Source organism: Triturus cristatus, chromosome 6, assembly GCF_964204655.1.
Source record: "Triturus cristatus chromosome 6, aTriCri1.1, whole genome shotgun sequence".
NCBI lineage: Eukaryota > Metazoa > Chordata > Amphibia > Caudata > Salamandridae > Triturus > Triturus cristatus.
In genome coordinates, this window is record NC_140589.1 from 283,206,852 (window position 1) to 283,225,688 (window position 18,837).

Here is an 18,837-nt window from a genome sequence, read left to right on the forward strand (position 1 = left end):
CGCAAAGGTGGCGTAAGGGGCTTGTAAATCTGCCTCTCCGATCCCAGCAGCATCTGCGACAGGCACCACAAGGCCTGCTTTACGAGATGATAAACTGTTGACAAACAAGTCTCTCTGAACCCGGTTTCATGTTTGATTCCTGCGCAGCAATAGTCGGTGTGCACGAGGTGATGCTGCCACAGTCCCGCCATGATTAAATACTACACATGTTGCCAACCATGCGAAATTATTAAAAGTATGAGTCAGCAAATCCGAACCTATTGTACATTAACCCGTTGAGCTATCCCACCGTTCTCCAGCGAATAGCAGCAAGGACGGAAATGCACCTCCTAAAATGTCTGTACTGCATGAAAAAGAGAGATGGCACTCGGATGGGTGATATCTGGCTCTCCAACATCGCCCCCGCCCCTCCACCTCCCTTACGCCCACCCTCTCACCCGTCCTTCTACCCCATCGGTAAGAAACAAACACGTATTTTAAAGTCAAAATATTTTATTTACATTGTGGTCACAACTCTATAGCCATCTAAGGCTTAGGAAAACGCAAACGGAATTCGTTCGTTAAAGTCAATATGTGCATTTATATACATATTATTCATAAATCACTTTACAATCTCGTTAGGTTCTGTAAAGACAGTGGGCGGGGCAGGCCTTCCAGGGGCCTGCGCGCCGCTTTTGGCTCAAAGGACCTAACATATGCAGGAGTTCATTCATAGAGTGATTGTTCAATAATCATTCCCTGCTGGTCGCGCTAGAGTAAAACGGATATCAACGAACCAAGACCAACCGATTTGCTCAGGTAGAGTGTAATCCGACTTGATAGTTTGTTTTATACATTTTCTAGTCGAACTTGAAACTAAATGTATAGTCAGATATTGTATAATATGGCCTTCTGGCCCGCAGTACCAACGCAGCTTTAAAGGCCCGAGCCTTTAACGACCGAGCGGGCCTTTAATTGCCGGTGCCCAGCCCTGGCGGCCTACACAGCTATTACAACATTCCACCCCATGAGGGTAGAATGTTCAGATAGAGAAAAAAAAATGCATCGGACCTGGTTGTAAAGCGAATGATGTGCCAGCCATAGCTTCTGTGTGCCCTGTGTTAAACCATAGCCCCTGGCACGGGGTGGCAGCATCTCTCCGGGAGCCCATGAGCCATAGGTGGCCATGGTTTGGCTGCTGCGCTGAGACTGCAGGGCACACACATGCATACATTCTATCCAGGTGGGGTGGAGGGTGAGCATTGCTCTCTTGAACTTTCCTGCGCCTTGTAATCCTCCGAGTCCCAGCAAGCCCCCCTCAATGCCCCCCCTCCTTTCCCCTGTGATCGGGCACCAGAATGCGCCAGTGCCCCTCTCTGTGAGGAGACCGGCAGTGGTGGAAACCCAGACCCCTCTGGTTTGGGTCTCAGTCCCAAGCTTGTCATGGCTCTGAGTCAGGTGGTACGAGGATCCGGCCAGGGGCAGTCGGGTCTTGTGGTCGTGCTTGTCAACTCGGGACCCTGGTCTTCTCCCATCAGCTTTCCACTGTCTCTTGATGTGTCCCTCTAAACAGTCCCGGTCGCGTCATGGATGGTGGTGCAGGTGGTTCTTTTACGGGTCCTTTTTCACTTTTAAGCGTCTATTTAGAGGGGCAAAGGTCAGATTGTCCTAGGGTTTGAGGCAGACTTGCACTGGGCAGCCCTCCACCTCCTGTTATACACTGTCTGTTAATGTCTCTTTTTAAGGAGTGGGAGGGGGAGTCCCTGGTCTGAGGCAGACACGCACTCTCTGCCGTGCGCCCCGAAGCCCTAGGCCCTGTGCTCGGCGCCCAGCTGCTTCATCAGCTCCTTGATGTAGTGGATGCTGCAGCGCAGCGTCTGCACCTTGGTCAGGGTGTTCCCGCCTCTGCCCTCTGTGTAGGCCGGCGGCAGGGACTCCCGCAGCACGTGCACCGCCTCGGCCAGGGAGCGCATGCGCAGCTTCTCCCTCTCGCTGGCCTTGTGGCGCGTCTCCGGGGATATGGGCCTCTTGCGCTTCCTCGTGCGTCCCGGGCTCGCCTCCGAGTCCCCACTGAGGCCGGACAGGAAGTCGATGTAACTGCTGTCCGTCTGCCCAAAGGATGGCCCGCCCCCTGGGTAGGATGAGGAGGAGGATGACGGATAGGAGGATTCAGGGGACGAAGAGCAAGATCCAAACGAGGTTGTAGGAGACAGGCTCTGTGGGGGCAAAGGCTGACTCCGCACACAGAATTCCGACATGCCCTTCCAGTCCCAGGAGGCAGAGAAGTAGCCCGGTTCATAGGGCGGATCAGTGTCCAGGCCAAATTCAAGTTCCTGCATGCTCAGGCTCAAGACCTCCACGCTGGGAGCGCCAAACAAGGTGGTCCACGAGTGAAGAGGTCGCGTCCTGATGAAGAGCAGTTATACACAATGTGCGCCGTGCAGCAGACTGCAGCCTCAGTGTCCAAGCATGTATGCCAGCCAAGCCACGGTATTCCAGGCGGCACGAATACCGTGCGGTAAAACAGCGCTCTTCCCGGCCGCCGGCGGTAGATGTCAAACTGTCTCAGGAGTTCAGATTTCTGACGTAGGCCGACGAGGGGACCCCTTTTTATGAAGGGACAGGCCCCCTGGGAAGACTCGTGATTTGGAACAGTGGAGTTCAAAGGAAAGATCAAAGGCCCAAGGTGGAGAACAAGCCCCCTGAGGTGTGACTTTCTCCCCACTGAGAATTATCGACCCCCAGCTCGAATGCCTTCACATGGGCAGGCCAGGCAGATGACAGCCATCCCGCTGCACAGGAAGGCAATTAAAGGGCTTGCTCCAGACGAGGCGCTCTCACCTCCCTCCATGTATTTTATAGACTTTAAATGCATAATTTTACAAAACTTGTCAGCAAGCAAAATGCGCCTATTAGTCATCATGTGCCCATGAGATGAATTGATTTCAGATCAGGAGATCTCCAAAACAGCGGTACTACAATGCACTTACCTACCACAACACGCATTCTCAAGCCGCAGCACACGAACATCTCTGTCACCTGGAACTCCGGCCGCGCGATGCAAACCCAGGAGCACATTGCAACTCTCTAAAACGCTGCAATGCATTCGTGGTCTCACTAGCAATGAAGTTAACGTTTAAACATGCAAACATACGCTTCATCTGCCTGAAAGTTGGCATACACCTAATTGAAGTTGGCAGGGAAAAGATGTAAAATCAATAAACACACAGGTCATGGGTTTTATCGTGAGGTGCATTTTGCTCCATAGTTGTTATTTTTAATATTTGAGGACGTCAATGGCAAGTTCACGACGCTTTGAAGAAGTGACTTTGGCTCTCAGTCAAGACCACTGGAATTATGTGGCGGGGAGAACGAAATAATGCGTCAGGGTTGATTAAATTATGGGGAAAACGCGACGCCATAGCTGCAGAATTCCAGTGGCCCTGCTCTCAGTGCAAACAAACCATAACACTTGCTGAAGAACAGTCGAGTTCTCGGATGCGATCACACACTGGCCTATGTTAATAACAACCTTGTACATTACCGGAAAGATTTCTGTTGAAGGAATCCCATGAGCACCATTAAAAACACCCAAACATCAGAGATTAACCCTTAGGTTAAGCTAAAGTAGATGAGCTAACCTCATGCACTGCTAGGACCAGTCCAGCCATCTTCTACATCTCAATCTTGCCCACATGTTTAGGTGGGAGATAAAATAGAATTACTAAGACAGGGGCGTAACACAGGCCCCCGCGGTGCGGGGGGCCCCCACGCTCCGGGGGGCCCCCTCACTCTCTGCGGAGGGTGTAGTATGGGTTAACCACTCCCTATGTACAACGCTAAGTTAGCATAACATCGTCGGCTGTTAGAAAGCCAGCTTGCTGCTTCTGCTGCTTTTGCACGCGACACTGTTGTTACATGTTATTCATTCGAGAACTGCTGACTCGACTTTGCTTCACATGAGAACCGTCTGTTGTTTAACATCCTTAACAGTGAGCAGTGACCTTGGTCTGTACACCGTGTAAAGAACGAGTCTGGGTCACTAGACGGTGCAGGTTGTTGTGTTCAGGTTGATCGTACCACTTCTTAGCCATAACATACATACAGCTGCCAATACCTGGAAGACGAGTCCTTTAATATTGCAAAGCAGCATGTTTTCGGACACATTCGAAACGAAGAGCTGTTGCAGGAGAGAGCCTAGCTGATCCTGTGATGTGATTCCACTAAGCTGATCTATAAGGTATGGGGTCCCCCATGCAAGCCTAAGAGACCTTCTATTAGTCTAATAATAACTTATTAGTTGCTAGAGAAAGGAGGGTGGTCGCTTTCCACTGTCATTATTATTATGATTGCTCCTTTCATTTTCTATGGTATTGTAACAATGCTGATGGGGCTGATCTTAACCATTTGTCTGCTTGTGTTAGCCAAAGTACTGCATCTTAGGACGCGAGGTTTATAAAATAAACTCTTTAAACTTTACCGTGTCTTTGTTATTCTGTTGTGGACTGATATATAGCTACCAACGGGTATTTCGGATTCCCACCACTCCTGAGAGTATCTAAGTCGCTTGTTCTGGGTTGTCTATACATTGGGACCGCCGAGCTAAATCTCGGATAACGAATGGGACACTAAGCTAGTCGGATAGGGGTTCTTGGTTCTGAGGGGAGTTTCTGGTACACCACAATTCTCTGAGGTCCTGGTTTCCTGCGCATAGTTCTGTGCATAAGCAGAATCCCTGCAACATGGCGCACCTAACGTTTGGTCTTTTGATCTGAAACGCCTTAGTAGTGCTTTTATTAGTCCACAACGCCCTCACTCTGGTTTCCGGACAACGGGAGTGACGGCTTAACCTACCTAGGTTTCGACTAAAGGTTCTTTCAAGCTTGATAATTAAAAAGGTTTTTTTTCTGAACCCCAGTGCTACTGTAGAGCTTTTTGTTGTTCTTCTGTGTGTCCCGATGGCGGTCAACGTTGCCGCGCATAGTCGGGTTCCCCTGACCGCACATTTACGGGTCTATGGGGTTCCTGATGGGTTGGCTGTAATTTTTGTGGTAGGAGCTGATGCGGCGTTCCCATATGAGTTGTTTTACTCTTGGGTGACGTTTGAGGCGGTGGATGCAAATGACAATTTGTTCCACGAATATACTCACACAGCGATGCCTGCAGCCTATGCCCCATATCGGACACTTGAAATTCCTCTCACTGCCTGGCAGCATACTATTTGGTTTAATGGCGCCCTTCCCCATGCGGTAGTACCGGCGAGAATGGGCCCGTTGTCTATTGCAGGGGCCACATGGCCGGTGCTGGCCGGTTATACACTCCATCCCCGCTACATGACTGTGGCGGCGGCGGAGTTACGAGTGCTACACACTGTCCTGATTACGGTCCATAGGGTGTTAGTGCAGTACGTGTCTCGCAATGTACAGGTGGGGGCACCTGCAGTTGCGGGCCACACGACTGACCATCACGGGGTGGTCATCAGTCCTGTTATGGTTAATGCGGTTGTCGGCAAGCGCCCCCAAAATAGGGATGAATTTCCTTACTGGCTTGCTGAAAAATTTGATCAATTGGAAGCCGTGTTTCCACATACTTCTCCTGTGGATAAACACAGGATACTCACTATTACTTTGCCAAAGGATCTGGTCCCGGATATTGTCGACTGTGACAATTGGGGCAAGGTCTTTGCTGCGACCTATGCGAAGTGCTATGGCACTCCGTCTATATCTGTACTGCCCTCGGTCATCAAGAAGGTCCAAGACAATCATGGTGCAGAGGCAGCAATTGAGTTGGGAATGAGACTTGTCGACAGCTTCGATGTGGTTTGTTCCATGGTTATGGGCAACCTCAAAGGAGATGCCATGCAATTCCAAGTGTGCAATATGTTGGCACTTGTGGATCCGGGCGACAGGCCAAAGGAATTCGCTAAAATTATAGCGAAAGCCTACAGAATGGTGGGTCGTAGCGCCTTGGGTGTGAAACCCGCCGTGATCATTCCTACTGTGGTGCAGCAGCCTAAAGTGAGTTCGTCTACCAAAGACGAGAAGCCCAACTTTCCAAAACAAAGTTGGCGAGCCAAAAAACAAGGGAAGCAGCAAGAGAAACGGAGGTCTCGTTCTGCGTCGCCGGTGCAGATACAAAGTGAACACACTTATGATTTGCGCGATCGTTCTAATATTAAGTCACCTGATAGATTTCAGGTTCCTGAACAACGCTCTCCTCGTTCTTCACAGGAAACATCGGCTTTTCAATCCGGTGGCGGAGATCGTGGGAAGGGAAGGGGTGCTCAAGGTCGTGAGCAGCCCCGTCAGACTGACGGTAAAGGCAAGCAGGACGAATCTGCATGTCAACGACCCCCGTTTCAGAAGAAAAAAGTTGCTGCTCTGACTGCGAGATATGCCTCAGATGGTACGGACACAGCTTCTGAACCAGACATGGGCGCTAACGCTGCTAGACAGCGCGGCGGAAGTTACAGTAGTGCGACAAGCGCTGCGTCTATTTCTGGCGGCGACAGCAACTGATACATTTGTAAGTGTTGAAACTGCTGATACTCGCGTAGCTCCCCCTGAACGGATGTTTGAAATTGTCCTTTTAATTGAGGGTGACATACAACGTAAAATTAAAGTGGTGTTTTGGGATAATCTAACCTCCACCTATGATATCCTTTTGGCGGAGGCAGATTGGCCCCCGGCTTTCGTTTTAGAGGCTCCTAGAGGGGAGGTAGTGATCCTCCCGTCCTTTGGGCACACAGTGCCACTGGAACATTCTAACAGGTTAGCCGGGGAGTGGGCGCAGGTGCTCGCGCCTGCGTTGTACCGTACTCAGGTGGGCTGAGACAAATTTTCTCCCAATCATACGATTCCGTTGCGGTCGGAACCCCAGCCATAGCCCCAATACCCCATGCGTCGCGAGGCTCGATCTCACGTCGCGTCCATCCTTCAACAATTGGAATATCAGGGAGTAATTGAAACATGTGTGTCACCCATGAATAATCCTTTATTCACTGTGACGAAGCCTGACGGATCGTACCGCCTAGTTTTGGATTACCGGCACTTAAATTCACACTGCCGGACATGTGCGGTACAGAATACACATAGTTCGGCTCTCATCGACAGTCTAGTGAGAAAATGGTTTAAAACCACACTTGACATCTCCAATGGCTTTTATAGCCATAATCTGTCCCCTCACAGCTATGAGTGGAAGGCATTTACCTCGGGTGGCAAACAAAAGATGTTCAAAAGGCTCCCGATGGGCTATAAAAATAGCCCCGGGGTCTTTGCTGCTCGTGTGGTCTCTCTCTTGGAGATGGTTGACCCGGAAGCATATTCGTATGTAGATGACATCTACCTGACGGACGACGAGTTGCTTCCACACCTTGCTCGCGTGGATAACATAATAACTATGTTTGCTGACTTCGGATATAAGTTCAACTTTGCGAAGTCCCACATTGCCGAGTTCACAGTGTTGTTCTTGGGGTACGAACTCAATCATGAGGGTAGAGGCTTGGCTCCGCAGTTCCTTGAGAAATGCGCACGCCTTAGTACTCCTACGACACTGAAGAAATTACAATCTTTGCTGGGTTTTCTGAATTTCGGTCGTACCTACATTCCTGATTATGCCCAGCGTATCAAGTCGCTTTATGCCTTGGTACAACCTAATTTTACCAAATCTTGCTGGCTGCCTGAGCATTCTGCTGAATTGCAATCTTTGCAGTCTGATCTTCTTGCTTCGAAATTCTTACAAACTCGTGATAACCACACTAACCTGGTCATTAAAATCGTACCGGGTGCAGTGGGTTTCACCTACTTGACGTTCAATGAGGGCGACACCGTCCCCATTGCCTACAAATCTCATCTGTACACTTCGGCTGAGCTGCGCTTCTCCGTTGTCGAAAAAGTACTGACAGCAGTTCAGATGGCGATCCTGAAAGAGTGAGCGCTATCACAGGGAAAGCACATGCTGGTGGTAACACCGTACCCTGCCCTTGAGGCGGTCACTAAAGCCAGTGTACCAAATTCTAAGGCTTTGCATCCAAGGTGGATACAATGGGCAACCTCCTTGACCTCGCCTGACGTCACATATATCTTTGACGCGGCATTACAGACACAGGAGTTCTTGGAGTATGAATTTGTTCATCCGGCTCCTCTGACTTTGCGCCCGCTCGAGGAGTACCATTGTGTCATCTACACTGATGGGTCTGCGCAACCCGCAACTGGATCAAAGCACGCCTATTCAGCGGCCTGCGCAATTATGGTGGGTACTTTCGTGAACAGTGAGTTCCAATCTGATGTCGTGCATACGCAGTCATTGGGTGATTGTACCGCGCAGTTAGCAGAACTGAAAGCTCTGGTGCTTGCACTGGAGTTTGCTGATCCTCGAGTCACCACTCTTATAGTGAGTGACTCGTACTATTGTGTTCAATCATATAACGGGAATCTACACTTTTGGAGTCACAATGACTTTCGTGATTCAAAAGATAGCACAGTAAAGCACAAAACGCTTTGGGTTCGAGTGGCTGAACTTAAAGAAGTTTTGCCCCTCGTGAATGTAATTCACACTCTTGGTCACCAACGCGTTGGTGTCCATGCTGTCGGTAACAGTTTGGCTGACGAGGCAGCAAAAACCGCAGTGGCAACATATTTAGTAGCAGCAGTTACAAGATCCAAAACTAGGATTGATGATGACATCTTGGCAGCTATTGCTGCGTCCGAGACAGGGACGGGCTTTCCGAAAGGATTCCCTTCTCGCTACCATTATCGTTTAAGTCCTGATAACGTCCCGTTAGTGAGGATTAACGACGTTGGTGACAGATTGATTCCCAACGCGAACTGCAGACCATCTCTGATTACAGCTGCCCACGAAGGTGTTGCGTCTGCGCATGCCGGCGTTTCGACGACTGTATCTCTCTTGCAGCAACGTTACTGGTGGTACGGTTTGTACAAACAAGCACGAGCTTATGTCCTTTTATGTGACATTTGCCAGCAGATTAAACCTTCTTCTGTCGCGCGTCCAACAGAAACGCAACTGTATATATCTAATCAACCACTTGCGTGTGTTTATTTAGATCACTGCGGTCCTTTTTCCTCTGATACTGCGTACAAGTCACATCATGGTTGCAGTGGATTCGTGCACTCGTTTTCTGTGGGTGTGGCCGCAAAGGAGTACTGATGCCCGGACGGTCATCAAGGATTTGCGTGTCTTTATTGGGAGTTTTGCATGTGGTACCCTTCATTCTGACCAGGGCCCTGCGTTTGCCTCTAGGGCTTACAAAGAAGCCATGAGAAGTTTGGGGGTCCAAGTCAAATTTTCGTCTCCATACCGGCCTGAGGGCAATAGTGTTGTGGAGCGAATGAACCGTGACCTAAAGCAATCTTTGACAGTAAGGGTTTTAGGTACAGGCCGAAGCTGGCTAACCCACTTGTATGACGTGCAACGTGCACTTAATAATCTCCCTAGAAGGTCTCTGGGTGGGCGGACCCCATACATGATGCTCTTTGGAGTACGAATGTTTGTTTCGGACTTTGAGGGTCTAGACATGGCGGCGGCTGCCGCGCCTTTTGACCTAGATGATCACTGTGCTGTATTGCAGAATCTTCAAGAAGCCAGAGACACTCTAGCAAAGGAACACGTACCCTCTACATGCGAAGCTGAGCTCCAGATTCCGGTAGTCGGCTGGCTACCTCGAGTTGGTGACCTGGTCCGTGAGAAGGTGGAGAACAAGAAGGAGTTTGGCCCCTCTTATCGTGCACCGGTCCCGGTGCTTGGAGTCCAGGGTACACGTACAGTTATTTTACCACCACTTCCTGGTCGTAAGGATAACAGGTACATCTCGATTGACAATGTCAAGCTACAGCGGGTGGCCGATTCTCCATAGTATGACACCTTCAGTTTCTTGCCCTTCCATTCTGCGAAATTCTGTGGTGCTGCCGCCCTCGAACATCATGCCTGAGGTTGCCGTTGAGATGCATGCAGTTACTGCCCCTTCTATGCCGCCTACTGATGGTGGTTTGCCTGATGATCCTGAGTATGCTTATCCTGCAGGTGTCCCGTTGCCTCTGTTACATTCGACTGCGATTAACCAGTCACGTTCTTCCTTTGACACTGAATCAATGACTTCCACTGCCCCTTCCAAAATTTCTTTATTTTTTGCCTGGTTAAAGAGACATTTTTTGGTGGCACCATGGACTTACATCTGGCTGGTGCTAATATGTATTTTTTTGTTCATGACAATTGGCTTTGTGGTAGTGTTTTTTAAACTTATCAATGGACACTACCTGACTGAAAGATCTACGATTGGATTAATTGATGGAACTTTGGCCCCCCATTCCTCATCACACATTATGAAAAGGGACCAGACTTTTGTGAACATAACTGCCTGGCCTGTGCGTGATGGGATCGCTTGGGATGCTGTTAAATTTCAAATTCATGGACCTACCAAAGTGATTAATGTGCCTAATGTCTTTCGTGTTTCTATGGGTGATGTAGTTAAACAGAATATCCGATCTGATGATTGGGATGTACAAGCAATAGAAGCACTATTTTCTGATCTAAAATATTATGCTGCATTTGATGCGGAAGATTTGTATTTAAATGCTGCTAATTATGGTGAACAATTATGTTATCAACATTATGGCACACATTTCCTACACAGAGCAAATAACTTTCGTAATTTTGTTAATTACACACAATGGGAACCCTGTCCGGCCCCTTATCATGGCAGTTCTGCCACATTAGTGAACAAGTTCACATATTTTTCGGATTTTAGTGTGTCTAAACCGACCTCCTTTTATTTTAAAGTGGCGGCTGAGACCGCCTCTAAGGTTAGGTTGACACATACCAAATTATTATATTCCAAGTCCTTTATGGACGAATTGGCTATCGGAGGCTATGAGCTATGGAAAGCTACTATCGATCTTAAATCGGTTTGGGGTACTAAACCATGGCAGGTTCAGGGAACAGAAGCTTTGCATCGCGCCTGTCTTATCCCAAACCACATTTTGTTTTTGAATTCATCTATTTTTCAGACAACCTGTTTTGGTTTAGCAACGTCTAAAAAATTGAATTCCTCCACGATCCCGGATCTGGGTGCTTATCCCGGCTGGGGTAATTACACAGATCTTTCCCTTAGTAGGTTGCAGTCCCTCATTTCCAACACCACCTTTAATGTTTCAGCGTTTAATCCTGAAGGGTGGTTGGTATGGCAAACTGGTTCAGATTCCTGTCAACGTCGATTTTTAGCCTTGGCACCTGGGTACACTCAAGTCAGGGTAGATCCTCGTTTTGAATCATCACACACTGTAACTACCTACTCTGTGGGTAAGTTATGCCAGTCGTGGCTGCAACATTCCACATTAACATCTGTTAAACTTCATTTGTCACGTTTAAACGACAAAATTGATCTGAATGATTTTATTAAAGGTCCTGCAATAGGCAGGTCCAAAAGATGGGTATATGCTATTTATAACGAAGTTTGGAAAATGTCGCAAATTGAGGCTGCGTCCAGATTACGTGCTATTGACCAGGCCAATATGGAAAAAGTATTGGCTGTGATTGATAATAGTATAAATACCTTGTCTTCTAGAATTTACACTTTAGATAATATTGTTTCATCTGTCGTAGACATTGTGCAGGATGATTTGTCTGTATTGTATCATGGCCAGAATCAGTTGCGCTCTGTTATGCAGTTTGCATGGACTTAGCAAACGTTAAAGGCAGGGAAGGTCCCATGGGATTACATGAATGTTTCCTCTTTGTTCCTCCCTTTTAATTTAACTGCAAAACAACAGTTTATGTCTATGAAGGATGCTACTTATTCATTACTGCACATTGAGAAATTAGAACCATTGCCATTCTCTATTGCTGAGTTAAATTCGGCCGTGTGGCTTATCCACGGAGTGATCACTTTACCTTTTCCGCTTTTTAAGTTTAGTTCGTGCATGAAACATTATGCTCTTGGCAGATATGAACAACTTGGTAGTGCGTTCCTGCACGAAGTTTGGTCGCTCCCGTTCACATATAGATGCATGCGGGAGGGCACTGAGGTTTATCTGAAGGGTGAGGAATGCACTTCTGCTCCTGATCATTCTGTGGTGTGTAGACACATACAATTACATGGTGCTTGCAATGTACACGCTCCTAATTTGGCTTGCGTCCTGAAAGGTGTACCGGTGCCGGTTATAACCCCTTCATTCACACTGCTTGCTAACGGTAGTTATTTGCTTTTGAATAATGAGAATTGCTGCGGGATGCTAAAGGGCATACCATACATAGTCACTGTTTCACAGCGTGTTGTTTGCTGTAAAAATGTCCTTTTCCCGCCCCCGCATGGCCGGCTCCATGTTTCTATCTGGCCTTCGATTCCAACCTTGAGCGCAGAGTTCAACCAGATGAGCAGAATAAGGGCTCATTTGTCTCAAAGGGAGGTCGCTTTGACTTCATCCCGTGAAACCTTTCTTCTTCACGTGGCAAACACCCACACAGAGGTGCAGGCGCTTTTGAATACTGACCTCCCCTTTCATTTTGGAACATTGATACAGACTATCTTTAATGCCTCGTCCACGACTGGCATAGTTCATTTTTTTAAACTTGTGGGCTCCGGCCTCGTGACCTCCTTTCAAACTATTTTTGGTGTGATTCCCGCATTTTTTCATTCTATTTTTTCCAGCGTCTTCGGAGGTCTTCCGTTGCTTCTCGCCCTTATAGCTGGAATACTTCTATTGGTTTGCGTGCTACACAATGGATGCGCAACTTGCGTACCGAGACAACATGCCCCGGCTGTTACATCTGCGTAACCGGATGCTTGAATACTATGGCACGTTGCCCCTGGCGACTTTAAGTGTTGCGTATGGATTGTCCTTCCGGTTTCCCTTCTTTACTTGTGTGCAACCAGTCTTTCACTGCATGGATTGTCCATTCCAGTGGGCTCTGGATTTATGCCTGTCAAACTCGGTGTCACCTGTACCGGATTTTGGTCAACTAATGGGCCCCTTCACGGCTTATGAGTTTGAATGTTCTGGTGTCGGGTTTATGGCCTTGGGTGCGGCACATGGAGTCCTTGGGAATTGGGCCATCGAAGAGGCTGCGATTGACTTCCTGGAACAAAGTTATGTCGAGGAACCTTTCTGTTGTCCTCGTGTGGTGCTGGAAGCTCCAATTGTGAGTGAACACGTGTGTTCCTTTCCCTTGCTGGATTGGATGGCGGATAATTTTGCGGAACGCTCCAATGATTTCCTCTTGGAGGCTGTTGCAACTTATTGTGCCTATACCTGGATGGATTGACTCTTTGTCTTGGTCAACTCATGGTGCATCCATCGATGTTATTTTTCCCCATTTTTTCATGTTTTTTTTTCCCCTGACGACATCATTTTTCTGTTTTTGACTTTTTTCATTTCGAACTTACACTTACCTTATATGGACTTATAGCTCATGCCCTTGGTTCCGTTCTTTCTAACTTGAACTCTGCGTTCTTGATAAGTGCGCCCCTAATGGTTTGTAGTCCAATCAAGGGGGGGTGTAGTAGGGGTTAACCACTCCCTATGTACAACGCTAAGTTAGCATAACCTCGTCGGCTGTTAGAAAGCCAGCTTGCTACTTCTGCTGCTTTTGCACGCGACACTGTTGTTACATGTTATTCATTCGAGAACTGCTGACTTGACTTTGCTTCACATGAGAACCGTCTGTTGTTTAACATCCTGAACAGTGAGCAGTGACCTTGGTCTGTACACCGTGTAAAGAACGAGTCTGGGTCACTAGACGGTGCAGGTTGTTGTGTTCAGGTTGATCGTACCACTTCTTAGCCATAACATACATACAGCTGCCAATACCTGAAAGACGAGTCCTTTAATATTGCAGAGTAGCATGTTTTCGGACATATTCGAAACGAAGAGCTGTTGCAGGAGAGAGCCTAGCTGATCCTGTAATGTGATTCCACTAAGCTGATCTATAAGGTATGGGGTCCCCCATGCAAGCCTAAGAGACCTTCTATTAGTCTAATAATAACTTATTAGTTGCTAGAGAAAGGAGGGTGGTCGCTTTCCACTGTCATTATTATTATGATTGCTCCTTTCATTTTCTATGGTATTGTAACAATGCTGATGGTGCTGATCTTAACCATTTGTCTGCTTGTGTTAGCCAAAGTACTGCACCTTAGGACGCGAGGTTTATAAAATAAACTCTTTAAACTTTACCGTGTCTTTGTTATTCTGTTGTGGACTGATATATAGCTACCAACGGGTATTTCGGATTCCCACCACTCCTGAGAGTATCTCAGTCGCTTGTTCTGGGTTGTCTATACATTGGGACCGCCGAGCTAAATCTCGGATAACGAATGGGACACTAAGCTAGTCGGATAGGGGTTCTTGGTTCTGAGGGGAGTTTCTGGTACACCACAATTCTCTGAGGTCCTGGTTTCCTGCGCATAGTTCTGTGCATAAGCAGAATCCCTGCAACAAGGGAGATGGCTGCGCCTGCAAGCAATCCTCTTAATCCCCATATATTAAACTGTGCGCATGCCACGGCGACGGTCTCTAAGCCTCCGAGTCTTCCCTCTCTTTTTCTCTCGCTAGTAAGTGAAAACCGAGACTTCAAGAAACCGGTATTACCCTCTCTTTCCTCCTTTCCTTTATTTGCTCCCCTGGGAAATGGATCCAAAAAAGAAAAACATTTTTGCTGGAAACGTTGTCTTTTTCTGACACAAGTGCAGCCTTGGGGTGGAGAGAAATAAAACATTCCAAATGTGAAAAATAAATAACTAATTAAAGCAAGACAGAGTGGTTGCAAGGTGGCCAGATTGATTTATTTACACCTAAACACATTTAGCGCCACTTTACAGTGTTTGCCAGTGAAGTGATACTTTTGTTTTCTCCTCTCTTTTTGAGCAACATTGTTTTCCCTGTGTGGGAAAGTGCACCTAGCCTGGAGGTACTGAAATATCTGCTTGATGGGTGAATTGGAAAACAAAACGTGTACAGCGACTGTGTGTTTACGAATGTGGTCTTTTTAAACCATACTGCTGATGTTTCTGAAAGGATATAAGCGATGGGCACTGAAACGGGTCCCTTCCGGGCCCAGTAGTCATGGCCTTACCTTTTCGTGCAAAAGCACTTAATAATTTCAGAATAATGAGTGTAAAAGGAAAAAGGTAACCATGTTGTTCCTGCTTACATTTCACATGCTTTACTTAATCTTGCATTCCCTATGAGTGTTTGCTTTTTCTAGGATGTTGTTAATTTTTTTTAGGCAGCATATTGCTCTTGTCTAGTGCGTAATTAGAATTGAGTCACATCCAGGTGTTTATAGCGGGTCAGTGCAGTGCAAGTTTCTCTAAGTGGGGCAGTATGGTGTTCAGTGGGGGAGAGGATGTGGCGCTATGGTCAGAGCTGCTGAAGTGGAACTGGTGAACCAGGCTCAGCCTTAATGACCAGGCTCCCAGACCACTCTCCTGAGGGAGCACATTCCTGTGCTACACCTTAGAAGGCGCCGCAAGATCTTAAAAGCCCTGGTGTCTTAGCACCAGCAGGTGGATCCTAGCGGTGGCAAGTGTGGATTAACCTTGAAGGCCTGTCCACCACTATCCATGAAGTTTACCTCCAGTCTTGGAGACAGACCTATGAAGCAGCACACCATAGAGTGGCAGTGACTCTGTCACTGAGGTCACAGGACCCTTGAGCATGGTGGCTCTAGGGCAGTGCGACCGCACCGGGCGCTAACTTCAGGTGGGGGCGTCGTGTTTGTAAGTATAATATGGTTTTAAAAGCACTTGCTGCCTCCTTCCTGGCCACCAATATTTTTGGGCAACAATAAAAATGTCTTGATAACTCCAGTGATTAATGTTCTTAGTAGAGAGAGATGGTGTTTTGTCTAGTGGAAGGTTTGACTCATAAAAAGGAATGACAGAGGTGTAATGTGCATGCTGCTAAGAACATGTGCCATGCAGATAACAAAGTGCACATAATGTGAATAGGTCAGTGGGTTACTGCTTTTGTCAGAGAGACCCTATTGTTACTTGCAGTTAATAAGTTAAAATCCTAACATAGAACAGTGAGCTATTAACTGTTATGTAAGAGCTACATGCAAACTCCAAGGTATAAATTAGAGCGTTATGTTTTTTTCCCCAGTCTTCGATTATCCTAATGTTACAAAAAAAGGGTTCATTTGGGTAGAAATAAATTCTGATTATTAAAGAGAACCCCCAAACCATGGTATTATGTTTTTAATTCTGAGTTTGTGTTTCTGCAGACCAATCACTATTCAACTATGCTGCCTACTAGTATGGTTGTCATGTGACTCCTACACCTTGTAGTCCTTTGTCTTATGTAACATTTCCTACAAAGTGATTTACACACAATGAATGATTGTTTCTGTGTAATATGTGTGATGTAAAGTGCTCTGACACCCTACACTGGTATTAGTGGTGCTGTAAATTTTCTGATACTTTATTATTTTGAAATTGTTACACATGCTAACAGTCTCTGCAAAGATTTTTCCTTATTAGTACTAGTGGAATATACAACTGCAGCAATGAGAAAGGTGACTAGTCAACCTTTGCAAAGGGCCCTCCACTTCACAGCAGCACAAGTCACATTTTTTAGTAACTTTTGATGTGTTTGAGCTATACGAATTATTAGTTGAAATCGTCAGATTCCCGTTCCCGGCCAAGGTCATCGAGAAGATTGTCAACAGACAGCTAACCCGATACCTAAAAGAAAACAGAATCCTGGACCCTTCCCAGTCAGGGTTCCGCAGCAACCACAGCACCGAGACCGCCCTCATCGTCGCCACCGACGACATCAGAACCCTGCTGGACAGCGGTGAGACCGCAGCCCTCATCCTCCTGGGCCTCTCCTCCGCCTTTGAAACCGTCTGCCACCGCACATAAGCGCACGCTTCCACGCCGTAGGGATCCGAGACAAAGCCCTGGAATGGACCACCTCCTTTCTCTCCGGCAGAACCCAGAGTGTCCGCCTCCCCCATTCCGATCCGAAGCCTCCGAGATCATCAGTGGCGTACCCCAGGGATCCTCCCTCAGCCCGAAACTGTTCAACATTTACATGGCCTCGCTCGCACACGTTGCCCGACAGCACGACCTCAACATAATCTCCTACGCCAACGACACTCAACTGATCCTCTCGCTCACCAAGGACCCCATCACCGCCAAAGCCAACCTCCATGAAGGAATGAAGGCCGTCGCCGACTGGATGAAGATCAGACGACTGAAGCTGAACATGGACAAAACGGAGGTCCTCATCCTCGGCTCCAACCCTTCAGCCTGGGACGACTCCTGGTGGCCGACGGCACTGGGGGCAGCCCCGACACCCACTGACCATGCACGCAACCTGGGAATCATCCTCGACTCAACGCTCTCCATGACCAAGCAAGTCAACGCTGTCTCCTCCTCCTGCTTCAACACCCTCCGCATGCTCTGCAAGATTTACAGGTGGATCCCGACAGATACAAGAAGAAGTCACCCAGGCCCTCGTCAGCAGCAGACTCGACTACGGAAACACCCTCTACGCGGGAGCCCCGACCAAGCTCATCAAACGACTGCAAAGCATCCAAAACGCCTCGGCACGACTGATCCTCGACATACCACGCCACAGCCACATCACCCCCCACCTGAGAAACCTGCACTGGCTGCCCGTCAACAAGAGGATATCCTTCAAACTCCTCATCCATGCACACAAGGCACTCCACAAGACCAGACCAGCCTACCTCAACAGACGACTTTCCTTCTACATCCCCAACCGCCAGCTCTGCTCCGCCGATCTCGCACTCGCCACTGCCCCGTGCATCCAAAGAACAACCACCGGCGGGAGATCCTTCTCCCATCTCGCAACCAAGACCTGGAACACCCTCCCACTGAGCCTACGAGAGACCCAAGACCTGCTGACCTTCAGGAGGCTACTCAAGACCTGGCTGTTCGATCAGTAGTGCCCCCCCCTCCCCAGCGCCTTGAGACCCTCACGGGTATGTAGTGCGCTCTACAAATGTTTGATTGATGATGTATTATGTGGCAAATATGGCAAAGCCATAGTTATGTGGAAAACATTTGCAAACTAGGATATTTTGCCATTCATGTTTGAACTGCTCTTGTGGAAAAAGGGAGGAGAAGTGCTGATGACAGAAACTCCATGGCTGGGAGACAAATGGATTGCGATTCCACTTTTAAGGATATTTGGGACATTCTGTGATTGGAAACGTATCCCACTTTGTGAATGTATTTTAATGTAAATAACACATATTGAACCTTAAATAAACATGTGTATCTATTGGTTAAATTAAAAAATGTAATAAGCTGTAACCGAAATGGGAAACGAATACTAAAAATTGGTATATTTTGCTCTTTCTGCCACACCTCTCACTCCGCCCACTGACCCAATCCATTGGTTATTCCTGCCCTCTGATTCTTCTCCCACAGTTCCCCTACTTTTTTCCCTCCACTTCGACCACTGCCTGGCACTAACATGCATCAGAGACAACTGTGGGCTTTTACCACTGGGTCTCTTAGAGAATGACACCTCGGGTCCAAACACGGGGCCTAAACACAGCACGTTTCTGGGTTCTCCGCACAACGTGTTTGCTAGTTGACGGCAGACTTCTGCAGCTTGTGTTGAGGAAATTAAACATCCCCTTGTTCTTGTATAAAACATAGCTGCCAAGTGGCATTGGCACCATGTCGTGTCCATTCGTAGCTTTTATCCAACAACACTTTGCATACTGGAATGTGTAACCCCTTACTTAGATGGTCACAGCACAACTCCCAGAATGAAAGGCGCTGTTGCCTTAAAATCCAAGCCTGGCTAGCGGTGTCACACGTGACGATAGAGCCATTTGGAGGCAATGGTGAATCTGTAATTTAGCAGG

The 18,837-nt window shown here is 47.7% G+C and overlaps 1 protein-coding gene across 1 annotated transcript; it reads right to left on the bottom strand.

The window, feature by feature from the left end:
- Positions 1-497: 497 nt before the first annotated feature.
- Positions 498-2,442, bottom strand: MSGN1 (mesogenin 1). The gene has a single exon (XM_085609169.1). The coding sequence runs from the start codon at positions 2,316-2,318 to the stop codon at positions 1,788-1,790; it is 531 nt and encodes a 176-aa protein (XP_085465295.1). The 5' UTR covers positions 2,319-2,442; the 3' UTR covers positions 498-1,787.
- Between the last annotated feature and the right edge of the window lie 16,395 nt (positions 2,443-18,837).